This window comes from Zonotrichia leucophrys, chromosome 14, assembly GCF_028769735.1.
Source record: "Zonotrichia leucophrys gambelii isolate GWCS_2022_RI chromosome 14, RI_Zleu_2.0, whole genome shotgun sequence".
NCBI lineage: Eukaryota > Metazoa > Chordata > Aves > Passeriformes > Passerellidae > Zonotrichia > Zonotrichia leucophrys.
In genome coordinates, this window is record NC_088184.1 from 13,372,603 (window position 1) to 13,389,495 (window position 16,893).

The 16,893-nt window shown below is 56.8% G+C and overlaps 2 protein-coding genes across 2 annotated transcripts; one reads left to right on the forward strand and one right to left on the reverse strand.

Moving 5' to 3' along the window:
* The first annotated feature begins 764 nt into the window (after positions 1–764).
* ARPC1B (actin related protein 2/3 complex subunit 1B) lies at positions 765–7,627 on the forward strand. The gene is made up of 10 exons (XM_064725753.1): positions 765–908; positions 3,294–3,367; positions 3,985–4,089; positions 4,660–4,882; positions 5,154–5,261; positions 5,550–5,756; positions 6,315–6,390; positions 6,486–6,682; positions 7,106–7,196; positions 7,335–7,627. Exons 2-10 carry the CDS (start codon positions 3,304–3,306, stop codon positions 7,371–7,373), a joined length of 1,110 nt encoding a protein of 369 aa, XP_064581823.1. The 5' UTR covers positions 765–908; positions 3,294–3,303; the 3' UTR covers positions 7,374–7,627.
* A 1,922-nt stretch (positions 7,628–9,549) lies between these two features.
* Positions 9,550–16,891, reverse strand: PDAP1 (PDGFA associated protein 1). Its single transcript, XM_064726383.1, has 6 exons — positions 16,774–16,891; positions 13,730–13,821; positions 11,814–11,921; positions 11,361–11,482; positions 10,334–10,485; positions 9,550–9,741 (listed from the first exon to the last, which is right to left on the reverse strand). Exons 1-6 carry the CDS (start codon positions 16,781–16,783, stop codon positions 9,683–9,685), a joined length of 543 nt encoding a protein of 180 aa, XP_064582453.1. The 5' UTR covers positions 16,784–16,891; the 3' UTR covers positions 9,550–9,682.
* Positions 16,892–16,893: the final 2 nt, after the last annotated feature.

A 16,893-nucleotide genomic window follows, 5' to 3' on the forward strand; every position in this document is an offset into this window, starting at 1 on the left:
TCTCCATCACAGAGCTGGATCCTCCTCTGGTTTCCTTGTGTCTCCCACTTTCTCCCCTGGCAGTCAGGCTTGCTTTTACAATTTCCTCTCCCTTCTAAACATAAAATAATCAGTGTTCCATTTCTTGCAGTCAGGGGCTATGGGGGGTAGCAGGGAAGGGGGTGAGTGAGTGCATCCCTTGCCCGGGAGGGAAGGCATGAGTGCATCCAGGCAGGAATGGGATAAAAAGGGGCTGCTCTGAAGCAGGAGGTGATAAACCCTGAGGGCTGGCTGTCTGCTGCGTGGGGACACGGGCATGGTGAGCGCAGCCAGCCTGGCACGGGGTCCCAGCGGGCTCTGTGGGATGCAGGAACCAGCAGAACCCGCAGCAGCTGCTGCCGAGGGCGGCCGGATCTGGCTCCGCGGGCTCCCGCGGCTCTCCCCGGCCGTGGGAGGCGATGCCGGCGGGCGGCTCGCTCGGGTGGGCTCCGGGCACGGCTGTTCCCTGGCGGGGATCAGCACCGGGGAGTCCCCATCCCTCTGAGAACTCATCAGGGCCGGGGTGAGCAACACCCAGATCCCGGCGGGGATCCTTCCCTTGTGTTCCGGCTCTGTCCTCCCTGGCGCACCCAGGGCGCGCTGCCCACGTCCAGCCAGGGCCGGGAGCGTCCCGGGCCCGGGGCCCCTCCACGTGCGGCGGTGCTGGAGCTCTGCGGCCGCAGGCACAGGGCAGGGCGGCCCAGAGGCGCTCCGCTCCCCCAACGCCCACGTAAGGAAGTGGTTGCATTTCTCGGAGAGGAAAAGGGAAGTCGGTCGGGGCAGGCACAGCTCCCGCCGCTCGCTCCGGGCTCCGTTCGTGTCGACTGCCCAGAGTCCATGAACGAGCCCCGCCGTGCAGGAACCGAGCCCAGCCAGCCCTGCCCAGCAAGGTAAGGAGGGCTCAGTGCCCGCCCGGAGCCGGGGCTGTCCCTGGGGCTGCGGCTGTCACCGCTCCTGTCCCCCACACCCCGCTCCAGGGCTCGGGGGGTCCCCCGGGCCGGGGTCAGGGGGGTGCAGGCAGCCCCTTGCCCCCTGCGAGCATCGCTGTCGCTGCGTTTTAGTTGTTCGGGTTTTTCCCCGGCTTTGTTAGCAAGTTTCAGGGTTTTTTGTCTTGCCGGCGGTCTGACAGCTCTGGGGGGGTGGAAAGAGTCCTCCCGTGGGGTCCCCTCGGGGTTGGTGCCGGCAGGGACAGAGCTGCCACAATCCGTCCTCCCCTCCTCGGGCATCACCTGCTTCCCTCTTCGCCCGGTGCGAGGAAGAGGAGGCTCAGAGCCGCCTTCCTCTGCCCTGGGGCGGGGGTGTCCCTCGGGGCCAGGCTGGCTCATGGGGTCCTGTTGCAGTGTGATGAAATTGGGGTACCCCCCAGCAGCACTGGGCTCTGGGCGTCCCCAGCCTGGCTGGCAGGAGCAGGGGGGTGACACCTTCAGCTGCCGCAGGGAGCAGGGGGGCTCTGGGGGTCGCTGTTGGGGTCCTGGCGGTGCAGGGGTCCCCCCACAGTGTCCGGGCAGAGTTTCAGGGGTCCCAGCTCCCAGCAGGATCCTCACTGGGTGCAAACCCTGCTCCCGCCACCCCGCCAGGCTGGTGAAACCCAAACTCCATCTCCTCTGGTGCGCGGCTTCCTCCGGGACTGGGAGGAGCCCCCGGCCCCGGGCTCTGCCAAGGTTTGGTTATCTCCTCCGAGGATGTTTCCGAGCTGCTTGGGCTGGCCGGGGAGATAACGGAGCTGTTCCAGCTCCCAATCCCGCCCTGTCTGGCCTTCGGAAAATTCCCATTTTCCTCCCTCAAGAGCCCCTGGTTGGGAGAGGGAGGGAGGGATGTAAGCACAGCTCCTGTGCTGCTGTTCCCAGCTGGGAAGGGGCTGCCGAGCCCCGGGGGTCACTCTGGGCAGGGCAGGACTCGGCCAGGGGGGCACCAGGAGCGGGGAATGGCTCTGAGGGGCGGAGGGGAAATAAAAGGGCTCTGAAGGGGCCGAGGGGAAATTAAAACTCCACCCGCTGCCGGGAGCGGCCCGGCCCTCGCAGCCCTCGCTCCTTCCCGCGTCTGGCAAAGGTTTCCGTCCCTGGCACGGCGGCTGAGCTCGTCCCTTTGGGGTGGCACTCAGCGAGGGAGCAGCAGGGACCCCAGCCAGGAGGGTTAGTGCCTCTGAGCTCCCAAACCACCCGGAAAAAGTAAAAGTATTGCTGCTTTCCTAGTGTCAAAGCCAAAATGCACCTCGGTGTGTCCTGCCTCCCATCCCTCCTCCCAGGAGCCCTTTCAGCCGGGTGCCCATTTCAGCCAAATCCCTTTTTCACACATTTTCCTCTCCTGATCTCTTTCAATGCCCCTCTCGCTGATGGTTTTGTCCATCCCTCGTGGTGCTGCTCCATCCTCAGGGCTCGAGGCAGAGGCCCGTGGTGGCAGCAGCAGCTTTGTTCCCCCTTGGGACACCCTGTGCTGCATCCCAGGGGATCAGTGGGGCTGGGTAGGGAACTGCCTCCTCATCCCTGCCCATGTCCTGTGTGACAGCAGGGCTGTCCTGCATCAGCCCTGGAATTTCTCCACATGCAGAAGGCAGCTGATGGAGCTCCTCAGATTTTCTTTTCCCCAGCCCAGGGATGGAGCTTTGCTAAGAGGGACTTTTTCCCTTCCCCTGTAACGTTTTTGCTGCCAAAGAAAACGGGACGTGCTCAGGGAGTTCCCAAAATAGCCGAGAGCAGGCTGTGAGTAATTCCTGTCCTCAGCCACACCCTGGCGAGGTGTTTCCCTCCATCCCTGGGCGGGATGGCCAAGGGGCTGTGATGCTGCTCGGAGGCTCCTGTAGCACCGGGAGGGGCCTTTGGGACAAACTGCCCATCCCATGGCAGCCGGGGAGCAGCAGGAATGGTGGGAGCTCAGCCAGGAGCAGGGATCAGTCCTGATGGGATGGAAATGCCTCCGTGGGGCTTTGGCTCTTCCGAAGTGAGAGGTGTGGAAGGAGGGAGTGGATCTGGCCCTGCTGGGGTGGAGAGAGGAGGTGCTGCCCGTGGTGGGACCCCAGGGTGCACATGGGGCTGCTGGCACCATTCCCTGTGTGCCCAGGCAGCTGGAGCAGGATGACAGCAGGGTTTGCAAGTTCCTGGAAATGGACAGTTTGAGCTTGGAGATCCTCAGGAGAGCCCTCTCCTTGGCTGAGAGACACGGTGGGCTGCAGCACAGGGCTGATCCCAGCGGGAAGGATCATTCTGTGGGGCGGGGGTCTCACCCCTGTGGCTGCAGCAGCCTGTCCTGACAGCCTGGCACTCTGTCCCTGTCCCCAGCCCGTGAGCCATGGCCTACCACAGCTTCCTGCTGGAGCCCATCAGCTGCCATGCCTGGAACAAGGACCGCACCCGTGAGTTCGCCTGGGGCTCCCCGAGATTCCCGAGGGATCCCGGGCACTGTCCGGGCTCAAATCCCCGCGGCAGGGCTGGGTTTGGGGGAGCAGATCCTGCCACGGGCGGGTGTGGGGCTGGCACAGCCCATCCCGGTGTCCCCGGTGCCCGTGCGGGTCAGAGCCGGGCACGGGGGTGCCAGGGCAGCGTCCGGCCCCAGGCAGCGGCCGGGGAGGGAGGGAGCGGAGCCGGTGATTCACGGGCGATGGCATTTCCCGAGCGCGGCCCGGGGGATGAGGGAGAACAAAAAGCGCTTTCTGTGCTGCGGCCGAGAGCCGGGCAGGCGGGGCGGGATGGACGGGGCTGCTTTTGGGAGCTGTGCACCCCCAGCAGTCCCCTTCCATCCCATCCTGCCCTGTCTCAGCCCGCCAGCCCCATGGGACCGCACTGACCCTGGGCTGTGGGGTGTGGGGTTCTCCCTTCCCATAGGGACAATGTGCAGCATCAGGGCAGTGCAGGAGTGGGGCTGGGGGCTCAGTGGGGACCTGGAGCCCAGGAAGGGGTGGGTGGGTGCTGGTAGGCCCTGAGGACCCTGTGACCCAGGGGAGGGCTTTGTCCTGGCCACTGTCACCCCCAGAGATCGCCCTGTGCCCCAACAACCACGAGGTTCACATCTACCGCAAGGACGGGGCCAAGTGGAGCAAAGTGCATGAGCTGAAGGAGCACAACGGGCAGGTGACAGGTGAGTCCTGGCTGGCAGAGGGGACAGGGACACGGATGGTGTCCCAGAGCTGCTCCAGCCCTGCTCGTGGCACTGGCACCCAGTGGATGGGAGTTGTGCAGGGGTGGAGGAGAATGGAAAAGGTTGTGTGGGTGGGATGGATGGGATGGGAGAGGTGGAGAGCGATGAGGTGGAGGGAAGGAGGGAGGGATGGGAAGGGATATGGATAGGAGAAATGGGGTGAGATGGATTGGGGTGATGTGGGATGGATGGGAAGGAATGGGATAGGGGGGATGGATGGATGGATGGATGGATGGATGGATGATGGGTATATAGGAGAGATGGGTCAGGATGGGATGGGATGGGATGAAATGGTGTGGGAGGCATGGGAAGGGATGGGGTGGAATGAGATTGAGTGGGATGGGTTGACATGGAATGCTTTGAGGTGGGAGGGATGGGAAGGGATGGTGTGGAGCAGAAACCACCCAGAACAACCACACCTTCGGACACCCCAGCCCTGAGTGCCACCATTGCCATTCCTGAGGCTCCCTGGGCCACCATGGGCCACCATCATCCCCCTCTCCCTTCCAGGCATTGACTGGGCCCCCGAGAGCAACCGGCTGGTGACGTGCGGGACCGACCGCAACGCCTACGTGTGGACCCTCAAGGGCAACGTCTGGAAGCCCACCCTGGTGATCCTGAGGATCAACCGTGCCGCCCGCTGCGTCAAGTGGTCCCCCAGGGAGAACAAATTCGCCGTGGGCAGCGGCTCCCGCCTCATCTCCATCTGCTACTTCGAGCAGGAGAACGACTGGTGAGGCTCTGAGGGGGTCTGTCCTGAGGGGGAAAGAGGGGGATGGATGGATCATAGATGGATGGATGGATGGATTGGGAAATAAGAGACTGGAAGAGCTGGAGGTGGACACAGATGGGGAAATGGAGGGATGGGCTCCCCATGCCCAAGCTGCTACTGCAGCTCCTGGCACATTTGGAGCCCTGAACAACACCAGGCAGTTCCCCAAAATCCCAGGGGGGCTCTGGGGATGGTGATGCTGCCCCTCTGCTGCCACCCCCTCTGCACACAGGTGGGTTTGCAAGCACATCAAGAAGCCCATCCGCTCCACGGTGCTCAGCCTGGACTGGCACCCCAACAACGTCCTCCTGGCCGCTGGCTCCTGTGACTTCAAGTGCAGGTGAGGAGCAGGGGCTGGGGGACTGGGGGGCCCACGCAGGGAGATCCCCAAGGATGGGTTGGGGGGCAGGCTTCACCCCAGGGGCAGTTTGGAGCAGGGAATGGAGCACTGGGGAGATGCAGGGAGGTCTGGGGACCATCCCAGGGGTACAGCACCCATGGGAGATAGGGGGGGGCACCTCACAGGCTCTGCCAGGGAAACTGAGTCACACAACTGAGCTAAGGGGCAGGGATGAGGGTGGCACAGATCCTGCATCCAGGCACACATGCAAGGCTCTCCCCATGCCAGGATCTTCTCAGCCTACATCAAGGAGGTGGAGGAGCGGCCCAGCCCCACGCCCTGGGGCTCCAAGATGCCCTTTGGGGAGCTGATGTTCGAGTCCAGCAGCAGCTGTGGGTGGGTGCACAGCGTGAGCTTCTCGGCCAGCGGCTCCCGCGTGGCCTGGGTCAGCCACGACAGCACCCTGTGCCTCGCTGATGCGGGCAGGAAGATGGCGTAAGCAGGGCTGGGGACACGAGGGGGGACTGGGGGAGGCTGTGCTGGGGGTGGCAGCAGGGCTTGACCCTCAAACCAACACGGGCATGGAGGTATCTGGGGTGGGTTGGGCCAAGAGCAATCCTAGAGTGTTCCTGCATGTGGGTGGGGGAGATGGAAGGGTTCAGCCTCCGGAGCTGGGCTAGCCCTAGAACGTCCTGGGCATCTGTGAGTATTCCCTGAGCATCTCTACTGGGGTGGGGGAGGTAGAGGGGAGCCTCAGGAGCTGGAAATAGCCCTGGAGCAGCCCAGGGTATCCCTGAGTATCTGTGATCATCCCTGGACATCTCTGACCATCCCTGAGCATCCCTGGAGTACCTCTGACCATCCCTGGGTATCTCCTGAGCATCCCTGTACATGGGTGTAGGACATGGGGGGCTCAGCCCTAGGACCTGGGATGTCCCCAGATCCCCAGGGGTGGAGGCGGTGGGGTCTCCCCTGGTGGGTCCCGCCCGTGTGATGAGCTGTGCCAGTCTCAGCACTGCGGCTGGAGCTCAGCTGGTGTTTCACGCCTCGCAGCGTTGCCTCGCTGTGCACCGAGACGCTGCCCCTGCTGGCTGTCACCTTCATCACCGAGCACAGCCTGGTGGCCGCGGTGAGTGCGGGCAGGGAGTCAGGGAACGGGCTGGGAGCCGCGGCCGGAGCCGCCCGGGGATGCTGAGCAGGGCGGGTTTGGGGTTTGCTCCCCAGGGCCACGACTGCTGCCCGATGCTGTTCACCTACGAGGAGAGCCAGGGCGCCCTGAGCTTCGGGGGGAAGCTGGACGTGCCCAAGCAGAGCTCCCAGCGCGGCCTCACCGCCCGCGAGCGCTTCCAGAACCTGGACAAGAAAGCGAGCTCAGATACAGCCAATGCCACCCTGGACACCCTGCACAAGAACAGCATCAGGTGGGGCTGGCCAGGCTTGGGGCACCTTGAGGTCAATGGTCCCTGGGCATCCCTGGGTGTGCTCAGGAGCTGGGACAGCCCTGGAGCATCCTTGGATATCCCCAGAATGTCCCTGGGCATCCCAGCAAGTGTCAGGGAGGGACTGAGGCTCCTGCACCAGGAGCTGAGACAGCCCTGGGTATCCCTGAGTTTCCCAGAGTATCCCCAAAGAATCCTTGGATGTGGGAAGGGGAGGTACAGAGGTCTAGTCCCAAAAGCTGGGATGGCCTGGAGCATCCTTGGAGCATCCCTGGGTATCCCCAAGTGTCCCTGTCTGTCCCCAGTGCCTTCCTGCACTGTGGGGGAGATGAGGGGGTCCAGCCCCATTCCCACCCCTAAGGGCTCAGCCCTGGCACTGATTCTGCTCCCTCCTTGCACCCACAGCCAGATCTCAGTGCTGACTGGGGGGAAGGACAAGTGCTCCCAGTTCTGCACCACGGGGATGGACGGGGGCATGAGCATCTGGGATGTCAAGGTAAGGAATCCCCGTGGACCCCTCAGGCTGGGAGTACCAGCACTGAACCATCCCAGTTCCCCCCTTTCCTGCTCCCCAGCCACCTCCAGTGTCTCTGGGAGGCCATGAGCTGCTGAAAACCCTCCTGTTTCATTTCAGAGCCTGGAGTCAGCACTGAAGGATCTCAAGATCAAATGAAGGAGCCACCAGGGAAGGGCATCCCAGCTTCCAGCTGCCCCTGCTGTGCCCCTGCTCTGCCTGCTGCCCTGTGCCACCCCCACGCCATGCCACACTGCCACCAGTGCCTGTCCCCGCTGCCAGCCAGCCCTGGTGGCTGTTTCCAGACATAAAACCTCCATTTTTCTTACTATTTTTGTTACCATCCTTCCCAATGCTGGTCATACATTGCTTGGAGAAATAGCAAATAAAGGATTTTCCTGAATAAATCAAAATGGGGGATTTTTTTGCAATTTTTTAGAACAAGTTCAGTGCAAACACAGGTGTGATGAGGGCAGAGCACAGTGCTGTGCCACAGGTGGTCACATCCTTTCTGCCACCAGTGCTGAGTGGGAATTGGGAGTGTGTGGATAAAGGGAATGTCACTTTTCTGTTCCCTGCTTCAGCACCATTTCAAACCAGGGTTGGTGTTAGGGAAAATGGAGGGCCAGGGAGCACAGGTTTGTCATTCTCTCAGTTCCCTGATAAAGTCCTGTCAGGTGGGCAATTCCCAAACCTGGAGCCAGCTCAAAGACCTTGGGCTGCCCAGTTACACCTTCCCCTGGCCTGGGAAGGGAGCAGTGGCTGCAGAGGGACAATGACATTCCAGTTCTGCTCCAGCCCTCAGTCAGTGGGAGCTGTTACTTGGAGAAGATTTTTCCACCCCTTTCCATGTGTTCACAATCCTCAACCCTCTCCCCTGTGGCTCCTGCCCTGCTCCATCCCAAAACCTCCCCCTGTCCTGCCCCATCCACCTCCCTGTGCTCCAAGGGTCACCCAGTGTCCCATGTCAGGCTGTCCCCACCTGACCAGCTCGTCCCTCCTGGAGCTGAGAGCACAGGCACCTCTCCTGCAGCACCTGCTCACCTTCCACAGCTCCCTGGGAGCATTTCCTACCCCAAATCTTGGCTTGCTTTGAGCCAGCAGCTCACAGTGCCAGCCCCTGGGGCACAGTCCTGTGTCACACCCTTGTGCCCAAATCCCTTCAGCCAGGCACGAGAACAAATCCTTGGTTTGTCACCCTTCATTTCCACAGCTGCAACGCCTCTCCCAGTGACTTCCAGTGCTCCAAGCCCTGGGGCTGGATGGATGTCCAGCCTTTGGGGAGTCTGGGAAGCACTGGTGTCCCTGCACAGGCTGGCAGCAGGGCTCCCAAACCCCTGGGGCACAGCAGGCTGGAGCTGCTCCCCCCCAGAGCCATCTGAGAGGAGGTGACAGTGCAGTGACATCTGAGAGGAGGTGACAGTGCAGTGACTCCCCTTCTGAGGGGGCACCAGGCCAGACACGGCCTGAGGGTAATTGTTTCCTCCACCGTGGTAAACAGATTGTGCAAGACATCCATCAGAATCAGCAGGAAAAGCTTTTTCCCTCAGGCTGTGTGTGCTCAGGAGCTCCTGACCCAGAGCCAACAAACCCCACAGCACAACCAGCAGCCCCCAAGTGCAGCTGAGCTCCCCCAGGACCCCCCAGCTGTGCCCTGCACACACACACGAGGCCACAGCAGCTCTGATAACTTACAGTTTAATCAGCCAAATATACAAGTTCTCTCGGTGGTTTTTAAACTTGATCAAGTTTTTTTTGCTTTTTGTTTTGTTTTGTTTTTTTCCATCTGGATCTGACACAATAAATGTTGTTTTTTCTCCTTTAAACAAAGGATGATGTGGTTAAAAACTGGCACTATCCCTAATAAGGAGGAGAAAAAGAAAATGAAGAGGAGGGAAAAGGGGAGACTGGCTGCAAGAAAGGAGGGATGAATCCAGGAAGGAACGGCACTCCAGATGTCCATGAAGTCAGGCTCCCAGCTTATACTGCAACGCCCTGCAGCAAAATTTGATGGGCTCTTTGCCAACTGGATTCCTCAGATACATTATCCTTTGGGATTTCATACCAAGTCAGTTCCCCACCCCATGCCCCACCCCCAAACGACCCCACAATCTATTTTTCTTGCAATCTAGTATTTGAAGCACCTCCCCTCCCACACAGCTCCCTCCCACCCTGCCCCCCTCCCACCGTCTACGACTTCTTGATCCTAAAAACAGCAAAAACATTCATGTTTCCAAACTGTTACAGGGAATTGCTGTCCAGCACAGCTCTGCACTGCAGAGAGCAGCTGCCCCTAACCCCAAATGGAAATCTGTGCCAGGATGAGGACAAACACATCGTCAGTGTCTCTTGGAGGTGGAGGTGAGGTCAATGCTGCAGGGTGCCCTGCGTGGCAGCGATGGAAGGCAGAGCTCCTGGCAGGACCAGGCACAGTTCCCTGGTGTTTCCTCCTCTTGCATGGCCTGTGCTTACTTGTTAAGGGATAGTGACTGCAGTCTTTTACCTGCCATGGCCGCCTCGTCTTTTGCTGGGGAGGAGAACAACAAACAGAGTTTCATCATTTCATGGTGCACATCAGGCACTGGGGGAGCCCTGGCAGCCCCAGGGATTTGAATCCTGCCAGCTGGGTAATGAAAAAATCCCACCCTTCCCATCAATTTCTCAGAGGTAAGAGGCACAGCCCCTCTTGTTGTTCCCTTCCATCCCTGGCCTCTCTCCAGGTGTCCCCAAATCACCCTGATGCCCAAATTTCTCTGGAAGGCACCAAGGAGCCGTGCTCAGACTGCTGGCTCACACCTCCCAGGGAAGGAGTGCTGGGAACTCCCTGGGCAGTTCAGATCCCCACGTGCAAACCACACAAATCACCCAGCACAAGGAGCCTGCCAAACCCCCAAACTGGAGCCAGCACTGCCTGGGAGGCAGGGGACAAGGTGGATACCCAGGGCAATTCCCTTCTCGTGTCCAATTCTTGTTTATAAAGCAAGAACTTGATGAGAGGGAAACAGCTGAGCCTGGCTTTGCTGAGGGGAGTTGATGACACTCAGCAACACCACACAGGCTCAGAGGAGGGATGTGTGCCTCTTGGAAAGGTAGGAGAAAATGATTAATTATTCTCTAACCTTTTCTTTCTTCTTCTTTCTTTCTGGCAGCTTCTTCCCTTTGCTTCCGAATGATGGCTAATCGGGCCAGGTCTGCCTTGGCTTGCTCTGTTTTCCCAGCTAGGTGCATTTTCATGTATCTTTCTTTTGCCTTTTGCTTCTCTATTTCCTCTCTGCCCAAAGGAAACACACCAATCACCAGAGTATCCAGGCAAGCCCACAGGAACAGGCAGAGTGGGGCTTTCCAACCAGGAAAAACCCCAAAACTGGGGGTTCTTCACCACTTTTCAAGCACAGGTTCTGTTTATTTGCAGGGTTTGACCAGGGGTGAGGTGAGAGATTATTTCTACCTTCCTTCAGCTAAGTAAGGACACAGACTCAAAAGGAGGTGAAATGATTTAGCCCCACATCACAAGAACTGTGACATGTTTTTCCCTGCCTTACCCTCAAAGGTGTCCTTCTGCTGAAGCAATCTATCCCAAATAAAAAAGATTAAACCTTCCCTTCCAAACTTCACCACTGCTAGATGAAACTAGAAGATTAAACTTTGGGTTTCAGGTAATTAATCTGGCCAGATGAAAATTTCACCACAATATCAGGAATCTGGGAAACTGCTACCTGTCACTAGAGCACCTTCTGCAGCAAGATCAAAGTGGATCCAAAGTGAGCTCTGGTTCATGAATTTCTGTTCTGACTTTTGGCATAAAACTTCAGGAAAGGAATGGCCTAAATCCCTTTCACAGCAGTGTGATTTCAGGGTTTCTGTTAGATCTGATTTTTGGCATAAAACCTCAGGAAAGGAATGGCCTAAATCCCTTTCTCTCAGAGCACCAGGGCAGGCTGCCTGGCTCCAGGATAGCCCAGAGGACAGACAACTCCTGTGAAGTTTCTAAGGAACCACATTTTGAAGCACAGTGAGCTCAGTCTGCTGCTGCTCAGTGCCTGCTTTAGGCAGCCACACACTTTTAAGGATGTCTCTGAAACACTGCCACAGAGCAGGGGAATCACCTCCCTGCACCAAACTGCAGGGTGAGCAGGGAACACTCACCTCTCTCGTCGTGAGAGCTCCTTGGGTCCATCCAGGTCCAGCTGAGTGACTTTTTTGGTTGTCTGAATGACACGGTTGGGGTTCTCTATGTCTATCAACCCCTCCACTCCTTTGCGCTTTTGCTGCGGGTCAAGAACAGGAGGGAGCTTGAGGAGCTCTGCCACCCCAAACACACTGCAAAGCACCCCAAAAGCACAAGGCAACATTTTACTAAAAACCATTTATGAATCAAGGCACCTTCAGCCTTTTTAAAAATCCTGTTGCCTCTGTATTTCATTTGTAAATGTTCACAAGTTCTCATTCTGAGGGCAAAATGCTGTCAAGTGAGTGGTTTTTGGTTTCTAGAAGTAGTTCTATAAAAATGCACTCCAGGTGGCTCTGCTCAGAATCCAGAGTGTGCATCTCCCCCCCAGCCCAAGTGTTAGTGCATTAAGTGCCCTGAGAATGCAGTACCTGATAATCCTCATCATCTTCATCACTCTCATCTGAATCTAAAGATTTCTTCTCCTTTTTAGGGTCCCCTGTTGCTCCTTCTCCTCCTTCTTCTTGCTCCTCCTCTTCCTACAGAATCAGAGGAAATGTATGTCACTAAAAACCCCAAACCCAGCTCTTAAATGAGATTTTGGGGGGATGAGCCAGCTCTGAGCACTGGTGCTCCTGAGGTGTCCTTGTGCCACCAAGGGGGTCTGGCTGTCACAGAATGAGGGCTCTTCCTCAGCACCACCTCCAAACAGCTCTGCTGTTCTCTCTAACAGGAAAACGACTCTGAAAGACACCATTGGCACTTCACTTTCCCCAAATCAAAGCTCTCCAGAAGAATTTTAGCCTGGGTTTCCAGTGCACACTACCTCAGAGACTGGAAACTACATGGATGCAGCTTAGAGCGTATCCTGTGGATAAATAAAAACACCTAGAGGAGAAAACTGACAACCATCAAGCTGAATATTATTATCCAAGGAATTACAGCCTTTTTAAAACAGCTTCCACCATTCAGAACCTGGGAATTAATTTCTGAATCATAAGAAGAACAAGCATGGGTGTGAACAGCTTGTTTACATACCAACATCTCTCATCAAGCAAGCAGCAAAGTGGATGAGCAAGGAACAGTAAGAGGAGTAATTTTGTTAATTGTAGGGGGTTTTTCAAGCTTTCCTTAATGTATCAATGTTAGATGTAACCATCACTATGTCATATGGATCATCACAAAAAATAAATCCTTCTCAAAGAGCAGCTCTCTGGTTTGCTGTGAAACAAGACACACATTTCAAGTGGGTCCTGCTCTTGTGTTCCACTTCCAGTATTTTTATTAACAACATGGAAGCAGAGAACACTCACACAGTTTGTGAATGAGATCACACTGGTAGGAGTTGGAATTATTTTGGAAAACAGGATGAGACTCATCAGTGGTTTCAGAATTTGGAAATATGGCATGAAACCAAGAAGGTGGGATCAGAAACTAACCAAGAGGAGTTACAGTTTGGAAGAAGAAATCCAACATGAAGCTGGAATATGTGGCTAAGCAGCAAACCAAACAATCATCTCGAGTTGCAGCTGGGCAAAACATTAAAAAGGACTCAACACTATGGCTCAGAACTGCTCGAGAGTCATCTCAGAGGTATTCAGCAGGATTTCCTACATGGGGTGTAATTATCCTCCTGTGGTCAGTGCTGTGAGGCCTCAGCTGGAATTCTGTATTTGGGCTGAGGCAGCACTTCCAGAAAGTCACAGAAAACATCAGAGTGTCCCCAGAGCTGTGATAAGTTGGGAATAAAGAGAGCAAGAGCCCCAAAAGTAGCCAAGGGTTTTATGACAGCAGTCAGGTTGTGGTGGGAGTGGGGGGAGCTGTTACAGTTCCATGCTGGGGCACAGAAACACACCCACACAGAAAACTCTTATCTCTCCTACAAAGCAGAGGCAAATATGAAAATCATGTGTCCAGGAAGAAGTCAAAGGAGTTTGGTCCATAAATCTATGACAGAAAGAGGCAAATATAATGTCAATATACAGTAACATGTCAAGATGTGGCTCTTGTTCTCCAAAGCCAAACTGCAGAACATGGATAAAAAATGAGCTGACACTGGAGACTGAAATGATAAAATATGGAGAGGAAAGACCTCCAGAGCTGCTGTGTAATCAGATCCCTGTCCTTCAACCTTCCAGTGCTGCCCTGGGTGCTCTCCCAGGCCTCAGAACCAGACTGGGTGACATCCTGGAGCCTCCCCAGCTGGAGATGTTTGGGATCCATGCTGTGATCACTGCTGGAATGATCTGCAGCACTTGGCTAAGCTGCCATTGCTCCTGAGCAGTGAAAACCAGGCTGGAAAAGGCAGGAATTGGGACAGAAAACACACAAAGGAGCAAACACATACCCTTGCCTTTTGCTTTTCTGCTTGGAGCTGGGCATCAATCTCCTCAGGACTCGTGTACTGCCTTGCCCGGCCTTTGTGGCCTCCTTTTCTACCTGCACAAAACAATAAAAATAACAAATGGTTCAGGGCTAACTTCCAGAAAGGTCTGCTCCTCCTGCAGCACTCCCTGGATTTTAGGTGTGGACAGGACAAACCAAAATAACTCCTCTGACAGACCCTAAACAAAACCCCTCAGTGAACTTGGTGAAATGCTCCAAGATTTTTAGGTGAGATGCACAGAGAATTGGGATTATTGACGTCACCCTTCCCTGCCTGAGCCTCTCCAGTTCCCTTCCCAGGCTGGGAGGGGATGCTCAGTCCCACAGCAGATCCCAGTTTCCTGCACAGGAGGAATCACAGTGTGTTCCTGTGGTTACAACCAACATTCCAACAAGCTTGGCTCCTTAACCACTCCCACTGTGCCAGGAAAAACTAGGCAGCTAATTGGACAAAAGCTTTGGGAATTACAATGGGAGCTGAAGAAGTGCTAAAAGGAGCCTCCAGTTTCATTGCTTTATTAGGAAAAATAAAAACAAGCTCTAGGAACCCAGAAGGGGAGTCCCTGTGGCTGGCACTGCCCCAAGTTCCAGATTCTGCTATTAATGAACTGCTGAAGCCATTAATGCTCCCCTCAAGCCACTGCTCTGCTTATTCCAGCCCAAAGAATTGGGAAGCAAGTTGGACAGAGCCAACCCACAGCCCTGAGTGAGGGAGAGAGACTGGCACAACTCACACAGCTCTGGCAGGGCAGCTCTGCCACTGCAGCAGGCCTGGAGTGCCATGGGAGGAGCAGGGAACTCTGGATCTGCCTCATCCTCCCCATTTCACCTGCCAAGGGCAATGGGAACCTGACAGGGACGGGAAGGGATGAGGGATCATCCATCCCTCCCTCCCTGGCACTGTGTGGGATCCATGGGAGAGCTGCTCTCTGTTGCACTGGGAGCCTCAGAGATCCAACCTTTCCTGACCAATTCTCCTGGCTCAGCACAGACAAACTCTCACAATGCCTTAGTTCTGTCCCCAAATCTCACTGTGAAGCTTTACAGAAACTCCTGAGATATTTTTCCAAAAGACAGGCAAGTGCAGAGACCAAATTCTTGTCCCTGGGGAAGCTCATGGGCTCTCCCACCCTAAGCACAACCAAAGCTTTGGTGCAGACAGACAGGAGTTTGTCTGTTTGTCTGCTCCCAGCCATCCCACTGGGAACAATGACACCCTCTGGAAGGGGATCAGCCCTGGGGATGCTCCTGGGGAGACAGGAGCTCCCTGCCCAGCTCCTGACATCACCCCAAGGGAACAGCAGTGACATTTGGGACACACCAACCCCAAACAGCCAAACTGTGCTCCCAGCCTGGCCAGGGCTCCTCACCCAGCTCTGCCAGAACTCCACACTGGGCTCAGCACCAAGGAACACAAACTGCTCATAACTGCAAATAAACACTGCTGATAAGGGGGGAGAAGCAACTAAAGAGAAATTATTTTATGTTAAAAGCCTAAAAAGAAGCAGATGGAAGAATGAAGCCCATGGGAGCTCAGCATCAAACCTCACATCAGACACAGGGAGCTGGTCCAACACCACTGAGCAGCTCTGTGCCTCAGTTTCCCCATCTGAAAGCAGGGATAATGCTTCTTTTCCACCTCTGTGAAGGACTTTTCAAGCAGAATCACCTGCACATTTCACCTGCAGCAAAGCCCAGTGGTGCCCAGGCAGGCCCACATTCAAACACATTTGTCTTCAGCTTTAAACAGACTAATTAAGGAATTTAGATGGAAGGCAGTGGAATGATACTGATGGAATCTCTTAATTCTTAAAATCAAAGTTTTAAGGGGGGGGAAATGGGAAATTAACTTTAAAAAATTCTGTAAAAATTTATTAGTAGCTTCTTTATACCCCTCCCTTTTATATTAAACAGTGAGTGCCAAAATCCACTCTTCTGCCACCAATCCAACAACTCCCACTGACTTGGGGGAAAATGACAAAGTCCCTCTTCTTCCAAAAATAAAAAGGTTTGAATCAAACACTGAAATCTGTGCAATGAACTGAAGAGCAGGAAATCCTGAGTTACAGGCATTTAAATAAGAAAAATGGGGTTATAACTCGCCATGGTTCTTTGCCTTCACAAAAACCACGTGAAAGCTTCAGCCCCGTCTCCTATCATTGTGCAAATGGACCCAAAACGAAGTGGGGTTCAATAAATGCTAAGCACGAATCAGTTTGGTGCTAAAGGCTGGGAGCTGCTGATGAAACAAAGCAGAGCAAGCTGCAGGAGGAGGAGGAGGAACGATGCGGGCTGGCTGTAACGCGTGTGCCCGGCTTCGCGAGAGCCAGTTCTGCGGATGGTGCATGGAGAGAAGGTTCTGGGTGGATCCAGCCCGGCCGTGCCCCATCCCCGCTCCTGAATCACACCGGGAGCAGCAGCAGCAGCAAGTCCGTGCCCGCTCCGCACGCCCAACCCGCGGCAGCATCAAAGAGCCGCCTTTGGCGCCCCGAGCCCCGGCCGGGATGGCCGCCAGCCCCCGGTACCCCCGGTGGGGCTGCTCGCCCTCCCCGCGGCTCCGTGAGCCCCACGCCCCGAGCCGGGGGAGTTCCCGTCCCAGCACATGGAGCGGGCCCGGAGCCGCGGGCACCCCCCGGCGCTGCCGCCGCGGCGCTTTGGGGGGCTCGGACCGGGCCCGGCGCCGTGAGGGGCGGGGAGAACGCGGCGAGGAACCCCCGGAGCCCCCGAGAACGGGGAAAAGGAAGCCGAGACCCTCCCCAGAGCGCAAACAGAGCCGCGTTTGGGGCCCGGTGAGGGGGAAAGGGACCCCCGCAGGCTCCGCCAAGGCCGGGAGAGCGGGAGAGCGGAGCCGCCGCGGCATCTCCACAGCCGGGGGCGAGCACGAGCCGTGCCCGCGCCGGGGCCGGGGCGGCGCACACAGCCCTCAGCCCCCTCCTCTCCCGTGTCCCGTGTTCCCCCGCCGCCGCTCCCCGCGGGGCACGCCCGGCCCGGCCCGGCCCCCACCACCTTTCGGCATCGCGGCGATGGCGGCGCGGCCCCCCCGGCCCGAGCGGCGCCGGAACCGGAACCGGAACCGCCCCCAGCGCAGGCCCCCGCGCTGGGCTGCCCGAGCGCTGCCGCTGCGCT